Raw genomic sequence first — 12,727 nt, 5'->3', positions numbered from 1 at the left:
CCATTGTGGGATTATAACTATTATGTGAGTGGAAGTAAGTTATCATATCAAAAGTTATAACTTCCTACCGTGAAAGCCTCGGTGGGATCAGCAGATAGCCCGATGTGGCTTTGCTATAAAAAAACACATACACTCCTACAATCAACATTTTCAATTTTTGATAAAAATTTACCTCCTCCCACACTTTTGGTGCTACTTTTTTGCCTACTCTCAGAGTAAAGATTGCATTATATAATATACCATCTATGACAGGAAAGTTTGTCATACTCCTGTTGGTGAGTTGTTGTAGAATTATTTGCATGCAATAAAGCAGCTGTACCACATTAACCATGTTGGGTAGGTGTATGTGTCAAGACTAGCGGCAAGCAAAACACTTGTACATATAGAGGGCATCACTAAACAAGAAAAGCTATTATGTAAGTAGAAGTAAGTATCCATTGGAAATATATTTTTAGTGTAGGAAAAATCTTAGCATTGAAATTATAAATTAGATTAACATGTATGTAAAAATTAACATTCCTGCATTTCATATAAATATGCACACATAAGAATCCTAGCTTGGGAGTTTTCTGTATATAATAGTTTTTCAAATTCATTTAATCATTAAATGCAGAGTTATTCTACTTTCTGAAATTTTAATGTAAAATTTTCTTGATAGTAGTATATCTTAGAAAAGAAAAAAAAAAGATATAAACTTTAGTTTCTATGAGCAAGTTGATTTCTACACCTGACTTTTAAGCATTTTATATACCAGTGTATAGTAAAACTATACTGTATTCTTATTTTATAAAATTTTGCTCAAGAATGTAGTCATACCTTAGTTAAAGATATGGTCAGAGCAGTTGTATGTTAATAAATTCTTTTCATTATGTTTTGTGTACTAGTAAAGCTTCTCTGACTCCACTATGTTGACTGATATTGTTAAGTAAACTGAAAATTATTTTTAACTTTGATTTTAAGAACCAACTTGAATATTGGTTAAGTGTAGTATATATAATCATCTTGTGTTATGTTAAACATATCTGTAAATTAGCAATACTAGTCTGATAAATCATATATCTTCACATTCTAAAGTATGAAAAATTACAGTAATTCAAATAATATCACTTATGTTATGTTATTTTATGTTCATTTATGTAAAGTGTCATTTCAGAAGAGATGTTTTTTTTCTTAATTTCATAGCATAAAGCATTTTTCTTAAAAGAAAATTTATATTTCATCAAAGTGGAAATATTAAAATCTTTATATTGTAAAATTAGTTAGACCCATCTGATTTTGTAATAAAAGGCTGAGATGTGATGGTTGTAAGAAATGGTGGAGGCCATTTTATTTTATTGATATTGAACATACTGTTGCTTTTGTTATATATATATATGCCCAAAAACTTTTATATTTTGTAAAAAAAAATTACCATATTCTGACATTTTTGAGACCAAAAAGTGATAGGAAGCATGAAAAGCTTATTTCTAGTTATCAGTGATATTTATTATAATTGTTTATGTCAATGCAGTTCTTCAGTATGTAATAATTATTTTCTCATTATATACTGAGAAATGCAAGTTCAAAACATTTTAATAAAGATTTATGAATATCAGTGTGTATTTTGTAGGTAAAAGAACAAATTGCTCAGGGTGCTTTTGGCTCAGTTCTTCTAGTCCAGCAGAAAGATTCTGAACATGTTTATGCCATGAAGGTATCACACTATTTATTTGTTGTTGTTTTTTCTCTACGTACTCTTTATATTTCTGTATATCAAGGGAGAACAAATATTATATGAAACTAAAATTCAATTCAGTTGATTTTCAATTATATCTGAACCCGTGTTTTCTGCTTTTTTAATTTTGAGAATGGCTGTATATATCACTTGTCTTATTTTAAATGGTTTAAGAGTATTTTTGTCATGATATAAACATAATTTTTATTGAAGTAATGATGCATCCTTTTATAAGTATTACTAAGATTAAGGGTATAACATTTACAATTTTTATGTTGTTAATTTGCTGAATAGTTTTCTTTGCATTCTCAATGTATGAAACTGGGGAAAATTTGAATCTCCTGACTCTATCTAGGGCTTACCTTGGACTAAATTTTTCTGTAGCCAGGCTATTAGCCAAATTATTTTTTTGGTAGCCAATTTTAGCGAGTGTTTTAGCCAGATAGGTTCAATTTGTACCTAATCCTCCAGCTAGTCACATACGATAAGACAGTCAAAGAATAAATGACAACTAAGTTATTATCGTACGTTTTATTTCAATGAATTTATCATTTATCAAATTTATTATAAAACAACAGTTTCACAGTTACAAAGTTCAATGTTTTTCACACACAAATCATTACAAGAATGACATGGGAAGACGAGTCACTAAATTAAAAGTAACTGTTACTATATGCTGCTAAACAGGGGTCTCTCTAGACTTGCAAACCAGGGAGAAGTTTTGCTCTAATTTTACAAAATTATGGAAAAGTTTACAGTCATTAGCATTCTTTTCTTCTATAATATAATCTGTATAAGATGACTTTTCCTTGAGCTTATGAAGGGTGAGGTTTGGTCTGTTTTGGGAGACCACTTCTCCCAAGTCTCTCTAGTTAGAGCCCTGCTTAATAAAATATATATCATCACTCAAACATCACCAAACTAAACTTGTGCCATTAGATAATGTAATTACACATGTGAAAGCCATCACAATCTTCGTAGTCCTCCTTTAATTATAGTGCCGCTAATCAACCACATACAAATGAGTTATTCATGTCAAGGCGTTAGGTCGCTGTTGATTGAACAATTTTTCACACGTTTGTCGATCCTGACCATGACCTTGCATGAATACAGATGGGTTATTGATTTTTATCTGCTTACCACATACTTGCATTAAAAAAACATTGATGTAGTGAACCAGTCTAGCATTTTGTAAACAAACAGTGTTTCGCCGGTATATTCGCCAATTACAAGTTTTCTTCACCAAAAAGCAAAAATAATAGCCATTGGCAAATATGGCGAGCGACAGCGTGAGCCCTGCTATCCAGTGGGGTATTGGTAGGCTTTGAGGGTTTTTACTAATAAAAGTTGAGACTTAATCTATGCAGAGGCACAAAAATTTTCTGAGCTGGCCATACTTTATTGATATGAATGGTATGAGGTCTGTTAAAAAAATACATGGACTGTTTGAATTGCGCAGCTCCAGTTGGTTTCAGGGGAATCCGCTTGGTGTCGCTAGGTTCGCACAAATCAGCTGGTTACGACGCCATTTCCCGATTGCAGATATCTTCATTTGTGTATTAGCTACGCGGTTTTAAGTGAAGTGCGATTTTTTTCGTTTGGCGGATTTCAGAATGAATGACCTGAAGGAGCAACGACTTGCTGTGAAATTTTGTGTTAAACTTGGAAAATCTGCGACTGAAACTTTTGCTATGCTTAACACGGCTTACGGTGATGTTGCTATGAAGCATATGGCATGTTTCAAGTGGCATGAACGTTTTAAGGATGGTCGACAGTCCATTGAAGATGATGAGCGTCCTGAACGTCCTTCCACATCAACTGATGACCCACACGTCGACAAAATCAACACCCTGGTGCGGACAAATTGACGTCTGACTGTCAGGGAGCTTGCTGAAGAGTGTGGGATATCAGTTGGATCTTGTTACGAGATTTTGACCGAAAAATTGAAGATGCACCACGTTGCTGCGAAATTTGTGCCTCAGAACTTGTGAGGTTTTGGCCAAACACTCGATCACTGTTCTTCCCCACCCCCCTACTCACCTGACCTTGCTCCTTGTGATTTTTTCTTGTTCCCCAAACTCAAAAGACCCTTGAAAGGAAGAAGATTTGAGACGATTCCCAAGATTAAGGCAAATGCGATGAAGGAGCTGGAGGACATTACAAAAGAAGCGTACCAGGACTGTTTCAACAAGTGGAAACACCATTGGGATAAGTGTGTGCGTTGGAGAGGAGAGTACTTTGAAGGGGTCCCAGACCTGTAACTTCTAAATAAAGTACATTTTGTTTTATGACGACAGTCCGCGTATTTTTTTAACAGCCCTCGTATAGTGACTGAAAATAGTTTGAATAGCAAGGATGTCCAACAGAAATTCAGTGCATTCTAATCACTGAGGTATCAGTTTTTTTGTATATTAATTTATAAATGTACATTTTGTCAGTCTGTTATATAAAACTGACTTCACCATATATAAGCTATCTTTTTGTTCTGATTAGAGCTGAGTGATGTGATCAGTATAGTCAATTACCTTTAATCAACAACCAGATTGATTACTATCATGTAAACTGATTGATTAACTGTATTTGTCATTTATCTAAATAAGTTTTCTTTCCAATTGTTATTGATTTTGACTTTTACAGTAATCTGGTAATCAAAATTCTGATTATATTAATTGTCATGAAAACAATTAACAAATAACAGTTAGTTGTTTGATTAGTACTGTTTTCAATTTTTACAGCAACTGATTAATCAACTTATCAGAATTGTTGCTTCTAGTATGTCTATTATTGGTTATTCCAACTTCCTGAGTAATCCTCCTCGGTGTGGATTCCTGTACATGGTGAGGGGACCTCCCAAGGAAGGCTCTGTTCTTTCAGTTAACCTCCTTTGGGATCTAAACATCCACCCACTTGTTTGCCATGTGTGGTAACCCATGAAGGGGGGAGGAGAGGATCTTGATGGTTGAGGTATTCAACCCTAACACACCACTTTGGCATTGAATTCCTGAAGGCAGCCTTGGGGTGGCCCCTCTTAGGTCATTTGACTCATCCACTTGGGCTAGGGTAAACTAAGTACCAGTGTTGGATGTTCTCAACAGGTGTTGTGAACATTGTGTCCGATGCTGGTGTTTGGGTATAGTGCTCATGAAACCCTGGTGTTCCTGCAGTGTCCTTGTTTGGCATTGTAGTGCATCCCCTCATAGGGCTTCATGGTGGATGGAGTCAGTGGGCACCAAAATATTCTTTTTTTTATTGTGGATCCTCCAAATAAAAACTTAAATAGGAAAGTGAAAAACAGTTCATAGGTGAATAACCACGTCTTGAAGATTCTAAGCAACAATCTTCAACATCTGTAACACCTGTACCTCATTTTCTTACACTACATTTTCTTTCAGATAAACATTTAGGGCAGATGTCTCCTTTTTGCATTCAGAAAGGACTAGAGGGATTTGCTGGCTCTTCAGAGTCAGTAAAGAAGCTTTGCTCTGGTGACACATTGGTGGAAACATCCACATCTTAACACAATGAACTTTTCTTGCATTTAAAGGGGATTGGGGATGTTCCTATTGAGGTTACGCCTCATGCTACTTTGAATTCATCACAAGGAGTTATTGTTGAGAGGGATTTGAAGAATATCCCCGAGTCAGAGATTCTTGCTGGTTTTTCCACCCAAGGAGTTTCTGCAGTGAGGCATGTCTCCACTTGCAAAGATGGAATTATGATGCCAACCAGTGTCTTCATTCTGACATTTACATCATCATGTCCACCTGCCACCATCAAAGCAGGTTATCTTAATTGCAAGGTACAGCCATACATTCAAAACCCTCTCGGATGTTTCCAGTGTCAGCGGTTTGGTCGCTCATAGACATGATGTCATGGTTCCTTGACATGTGCTCGTTGTGGTGGAAAGGGCCACGATGCCTATGAGTGTGAAACAGAATCTCATTGCATCAATTGCAATGGCTTTCACCCTTTTTACTTTTGTTCTTGCCCTAAATGGTTGGAAGAAAAAGAGGTGCAGCATATGAAAACTATTCATAACATTACTTACCCTGAGACTTGAAAGTTGCTGTCCACCACTTCATCTCGGATGTATGCTCCTGCACTTCACTCCACCACTACAGTGGTGCCTCCAAAAGAATCATTCTCAAAACAAATGAAACGTCTTTTAACCTCCATGGTTAAAATAGTTGATAAGTAAACTTCAACACCCATCTCTGTCCCTAATATACATTTCAGCAAACCCCAAGATCCACTTCCTTTGGTTCTGGGTACAGGCACTTCCTTGGGTACATCTCTCCCACCGTGCAAAATGATCATTTGTTCATGTCCTCAGTCACTGGAATCCTCTTTCAACAGCAAACACCTGCCCATTCAACCCAGAGCAGGATCCATGGAGGTCAACAGACCTCCCTTGAATAAAGACAATAAAGGAAAAAGACATGGTCATAAACAGAAAGGCTCTCCACCCAATTCACATAGATATAAATAAAAATGACCACCTTGATACAATGGAACTGTCAAGGTTGACGTTCTAATCTGGATGACATCAAAGCATTGATTGCTTCCTACCATCCTGTATGTCTCTTTCCTTACAAGAAACATTTCTGAAACCTGCTGATACAGTCACCTTTTGGGAGTTTTCTTTGTACAGAAATTACAGGCTGTGTGATGGACGAGTGCATGGAAGGGTGGCACTGCAGGTTGATCAGCATGTGCCCTTCCTGTCTTTGCCCCTCGACACACCCTTGGAGGCCATAGCCATCTGTGTTTCCTTGGGTCATACCATCACTGTTAGTTCTCTCTACCTGTTGCATTGAGAAACCTATGATCAATCAGATCTTGATGCTCTCATTGAACAGTTGCCATCTCCCTTTTTAACCCAGGGGGACTTTAATGAACATCATCCCCTATGGGGAAGTGCTGATATTGATGGAAGGGGTCACTGTGTAGAGCATATGCTCTCTAATCACAACCTTTCTCTTCTCAGCAGTGGTTCTTGTACTTGTTTTCATACACCTAGTCAGTTTTTTACTGCTATTGATTTCAATTTGCTCCCCTTTGTTATTCTTCCACTTTTCATGGAGGGTTGACAATAATCTGCGAGGCAGTGATCATTTTCCAATAATTTTGAGAGAGACTAGCCATGGTTGATCCGAGTGCCCTAGTGGAAGCTGGATAAATCAAACTGGCCTACTTTCACTGCTCTCACAGAACTTGATCCTGCCATCATCTGTAAGCCATCAAGAGATGACTGTGTGGTAGCAGTAATTGATTGTATTATACAGGCAGCTGCTCAGTGTATTCCTAAATCCTCAACTCGTTTTCCATGATATTCTTGTCTGTGGTGGAATCCTGCCTGCCACATAGCATGGAAGGCTCAAAAACAGACCTGGCATACTTTTTGTAGGTATCCCATACCTTTGCACCTCATTGCTTTCCAGAAGGTCTGTGCACATGCTCAGCAGGCAAGATGTCAAAGTCAGAAGAACTCTTGGATTAAGTTCACAACCAGCATATCTTCTACCACCAGTTTGAAAGACATATGGGACAAGTATAATTCTTTCCCCCATTCAATCATGCTCTCTGATGGCCAGGAAGTAACTGATACCCAGAGCATTGCCGATACTCTAGGTGAAAGATTTTGTAGCATATCTAGCACTTCTGCTTCTTTCTCTACCTTTTCAGCTGTCAAGACTTGGGCAGAACAATCACCTCTTTTCTTTCAAGCTGATTGTTTCTGTGACTATAATCGTCCCTTTACAATGGTAAAATTCAAAATGGCCCTTTGTCGGTCTAACAGTACATCGATTGGACCTGATGAGGTACACTATGAAATAGTGCACCATCTATCTATTGTTTCTCTTGCTATTCTTCTAATTGTTTTTGACTGGATGTGGCAGGAGGAAGTTTTTCTGGATGCCTGGTGCCAGGCTATTATCCTATCCTTCTCTAAGCCTGGGAAGGATCCCAACATTCCTTCAAACTACCATCCAATTGCTTTGATGAGCTGTCTCTCTAAGACCTTAGAGAGGATAGTTCATGCTCGTCTTGTTTGGTTCCTCGAATCAAACAACCTCCTCTTGCCCACCCAGTGTGGGTTTTGACAACAGCACTTCACCATGGACCACCTGATTCGACTTGAAACATCAATCAGAGAAGCCTTTCTCAAATGACAACATTGAGGTATGGGATTTTGCAAGACCTCCATATATATGGGTTATATGGCCAGTTGCCCATTTTTATTAAAAATTTTTTAATGGATTGGCTATTACAAGTTTGTGTGGGTTTGACACTTTCCCATTCTTTTCTACAAGAACTTGAAGTCCCTCAGGACTGTGTTTTAGGTGTCACACTTTTCACTGTAAAGATTAATGCCATCACTGAACAACTCTCTCTTACTGTAGCAAATGGGCTCTATGTTGAAGACTTTCACATCCCATGTCAGTCGTCAAACACAAGGTATATTGAGCAGCAGCTACAAACTGCCCTCAATCGTTTACTGAAGTGGACCACAGCAAACGGCATTAACTTCTCTCTCTTTAAAACTGTTTGTATGCACTTTTGCCATCAACGGATATTTACCCTGATCCTGATCTCTGTATCAGTGAAGTTGTGCTGCCTGTGGTCGCTGAGACAAGGTTCTTGGGGCTTATCTTTGACCGAAAGCTGACCTTTATATCACACATCAAGCAGCTACAGGTTAAATGTACAAGAGCATTGAACGTCCTCCATGTTCTCTCTTCCACCACTTGGGGAGTGGATTGATGTTCTATGCTAAAGATATATCATGCTCTTATTCAATAGAAACTAGACTATGGATCATTGGTCTATGGCTCTGCCAGGACCTCAGCCTTAATGATGTTGGACCCCATTCATTATCATGTACTTCAGCTCTGCACTGGGGCTTTCTGCACTTCCCCAGTTCAGAGCTTATACACACAATCTCATGAACCTTCTTTGCACCCCACAGTTTGCAGCTGTCTTCACTATATGCTTTGAAACTTTGTTCCTTACCAAAGCATCCTACCTGAGGTTGTGATTCCCTTCCTTGGTGGGCGGCCATACTTTTTCAGAACGGACGATCTGCCATTGCTTCTTTTGGCCTTCGTATCCAGATGCAGTTGGATGAATTGGGTCTGTCCTTGGATAACATTGCCGTATCCATTGGTTAGCCCATACCACCATGGCTTATTATAGTCCCCAAATGTGACCTATCTTTAAGTCATCTGAGAAAAGCAGACCCTTCCAATTGGAAGTACTGTATGTTATTTGCTGAATGTCTTTCGAACCATCCTTCTATTGCTATTGATATAGATGGTTCAAAATCAGGTGACTGTGTGGACTCTGCCATGGTTTGTTGTGGTTTGGTGATTGCATACAGAATCCCCTCTACTGTGTTTGTGTTCACTGCTGAACTGTATGCCATTTCTCTTGCCCTGTATCACATAGAAACTAAACAGTACTCAAATTGCAGTATTTATACTGACTCGCTTAGTTCTCTACTGGCCCTGGAATCGCTTCAAGTTAGTTCACACTCTGCTCTTGCCAATATTCAAAACCACCTAGCCCCTCTCTTTAACATCTATTTTTGTTGACCTGAGAAATGTTTTTAGTTTTTTAAAGGCCATAAATCTTTTTAATGTAATTTAAGTTTTTTAATTTATGTGTTAGACCTTTTTAATGTGATTCCCCTTTAAGTGTCAAAGTACATCTAGTTTGATTTGAAATTAGAAAATGGCTGTAACATCAAATAACTCGAAACCAGGACTGGAAAGGTCAACTTCAGGTGACTTACACTGCTGTTTGAACTACTCATTAGTTATTCTGGCAAGTTATAATTCAAATTTGGCTACAAGTCTTTTAAAACTTTTATTACTTTACTTTCCAAAAATGGCTATAACGTCAACTAACTTTAAACCAGGAAAGGTCAACTTCAGGTGACTAACGGTGGTTTTTGAACTTACCTGTTAGTCTTCCTGGCAAGTTATGATAATTACAATTATGCAACAGAAAGTCCTTTACAACTTGTATTACTGTATTTTTTTTACCACTGTAAACTAGATGTAAAAATTGAATTTAATGCTATTTATGTTTTTACTTCAAAAATTAAACTTTGTTTTGTTTTACATTAGTTTCCTTTTATGAATTTTACTAATTTTACTTCAATTTTAACTTTTACTGGATGTTTAATGCAGATAGCCTTGTTGCTTTATGCCATAAAACACCAACCAATCAACCTAAGTAATCAAAATCTTGCCATCAAACTTGCTCATCCTGTATTTGTTATGAAAAAGCTACAAAGGCTACCTGCCACTACCCTTTTTTTTGCTGTTGTTGAAAGTGGTTAACTGCTGACTAGAATGAAAGCAACTCTATGGCAAGACCTACTGCCAACTGTTTCATTTGTTTGTTGTTGATGGCAGTTATGAACTGTGAATTAGAAAGAAGGCAGCTGGCTAGCATCATCTTCCACCAACTTTGTTTGCTTTTATGAACACCATGCTAATCAGTTAATGGGACTGTCATTTAATTGATTAGAAACACCACCAGTTGCCCAGCTGTAGTTCCCCTCTATAAACAGAGGCTGGATACATTATATTGAAACAGTTTTTGAGTGTCACCATGTTGTTACAATCCATGTTGTCATGTCTGATCATATTTTATCTGATAATCTTGCATCTTGACAATAGCCCTGCAGCATAGATTTTATTGCAAAAGGCTCTGTCTTAAGGCTACTATGCTGAAAGGAAACTCTTCTTCCCTATATGCTTTTATCAGTCTACTTGTACAGACATCCAAGGACATTGCATCCTGTAGTTTTACTGGCAAGTTTATGTATAGAATAGTATGAATTGAGAAACTGTTTCATTCTGTAGCAGCTTGAGGTATGTGATGGTGGAATGAATATTTTATGAAAACACCTTGTGTACACATGACTTCTGTCTCTTTTCTAGATACAAATCCTTTGTTATGTTGCAAACTTGTGACTTTGGGCAAGAGGACAGTTTTGCCATTAACCTGTGTGTTTGTGGATTCTCATATATTACAAGATGCTACACACTGATTATCATGGCTGGGTACGACTTACTGTAGATCTATTTTCTAGATGGTCTTGATGCAGAAAGTTAATTCTGTGTTCATTTATTTTCCATTGTAATTATGTATAATAGTTTTGAAAATTCTAAATCCTCAATCTGAACACATCTTTATGTTCTATAAGTATTAGTATTTTATATGGCCAATTTGTATGTGAGTATTACCTTACATATGAAATTTCAAACAATGCTGAGATGTAGCTCTAGTACATTCTGTGTCACCAGAACTTTATATTGACTGTGGTTGTCACTTTTTCTTGCTGGGTTGGTTATTTGAAATTCTTTTATTAAATGCACTTAATCCTATGTAATTAGTTCATTTCTGATTAGAAATCCTAATGACAAGGAATGAAATTGTATTTACATTTTGTTTTAAGCTCACATGTTTGAAAACTTAGGGAGAAACAAAATGGAAACTTTACCAAACAGCATCTTTATTTCATTGATAATAAAACCAAAAATCTCTTGGAATAATCTAAGTAGTAGTTTAAACTTTTTTGCAAATAATCCATAAGAAAATGACATGAAGTTTGAAGATATTGTAAAGTATGATTATGATGGTCATCTGTCTATTGTGTTTTAAGTCTATAAATGATTAGATTTTTATTTGCTTTATCTCTAGGTTCTTTCTAAAGCTCAGGTAATTATGCAAAATGCAGTACAGCAGTGTAAAGATGAAGTTACCATTCAGGTAAGTATTTAAATTTAAAAAGTGAATTTAATCTTTGGGCAGAAATTATTTGAAGCAAATAACAATATTTTTTATATAATTAAAGGTGTGATATATGTATTAACTTCTTTCTTGTGGAGCTACAGTGGATTATTTAGAAAACAAAATTTAAATGATTCAATAGTAGTAGCCAGGATATTTCCATTGTGTTTTAAATAAGTTTGCATATAAGAAAGGGTTTAAGTAAGATTGTAGAAACACAGACATTTTAAAATTTAATATAAAAAGCATAGTTTCTATGCTTTTGTTTGATATTCTCCATGTGTGAAATTTTAAGAGGCTTAGCAACCTATGTCCATCAGTAACTGAGTGCAAAGGTCATAGCAAGAAGATATAATTATTTGCTTTGCTTTTTGATTTATTGTTCTATATTTTAAGAAGAATAAGTTTAATAACTTATTTTTAAATAGTAATAATCTGTATTCATATATATATATGTATATAATGTATAATATTTGAAATGTGACTGTCTATTACAAAATATTATTCCACTAAAACACAACCAAGACAGGAAAGACTAAAGGTCGGTTTTATATCACTAGATATGTGACCCGAGAGATGTGCACTGTGTCAATGCAAGTTATATAATGTCAAGTAGGCATATAATAAAAATTAATAAATGTATATGTTCATTTATTGCATTATGAGACTTAAGCTACTCAGACTAAACATTTGTATTTTTGTTTTATAAAGTGTAGTCATTCTACCATAGAAAGAGCATAATTTATATTTATTTCCTAATTTTTTATGATGGTTATGAAGTTGGTTAAGTGACAGACCTCAGTTAGAGTATAGAAAATAAAGTTTTACTGAAAGCAAATGTTTGAAATGCATTTAGAGATTATGCAAATAATATTTGAGATTTTGGGGACAAAGAATACTTTTTTAATCATGACATGAAATCACTTAGCACTCAGAGTAGTAGCAAAACAGACTCAATTTCACAAACAAATCTTCAGCAAAAATATTTAATTTAAAAATGATTTTTTGTATAAAAAATACTTGTAATCTTTACTAAAAGACTACCAAATTTTGTGAAGATACACTTGTTATATCAAAATGTATATTACAAATACTTAAGTGCAGTTGTAGATGAACTTGTGTATATTATACTGAGCCCATTATAAAAGTGTTAAGCATTGCTGTGTTATTTTTTTAAGCCATGCCTTTTTCCAGACACTCCTAACA

General features: G+C 35.9%; 1 protein-coding gene across 10 annotated transcripts in view; it reads left to right on the top strand.

Moving 5' to 3' along the window:
• Positions 1-12,727, top strand: part of LOC143255559 (ribosomal protein S6 kinase-related protein-like) — an 82,068-nt gene that overhangs the window by 9,459 nt on the left and 59,882 nt on the right. For all 10 annotated transcript variants that reach the window (XR_013030717.1, XR_013030715.1, XR_013030718.1 and 7 more), the window contains exons 3-4: positions 1,610-1,693; positions 11,432-11,500. Coding sequence is in view for 4 of the 10 variants with exons in the window: in XM_076511398.1 (XP_076367513.1) it covers positions 1,610-1,693; positions 11,432-11,500 (153 nt within the window). In the remaining 6 variants the exon portion in view is untranslated. The remainder of the gene's footprint in view (positions 1-1,609; positions 1,694-11,431; positions 11,501-12,727) is intronic.

This window comes from Tachypleus tridentatus, chromosome 7 (genome assembly GCF_004210375.1).
Source record: "Tachypleus tridentatus isolate NWPU-2018 chromosome 7, ASM421037v1, whole genome shotgun sequence".
NCBI classification, from domain to species: Eukaryota; Metazoa; Arthropoda; class Merostomata; order Xiphosura; family Limulidae; genus Tachypleus; species Tachypleus tridentatus.
Note: the sequence above shows the minus strand (reverse complement) of the source record. Positions and strands in the feature narration are given on the sequence as shown.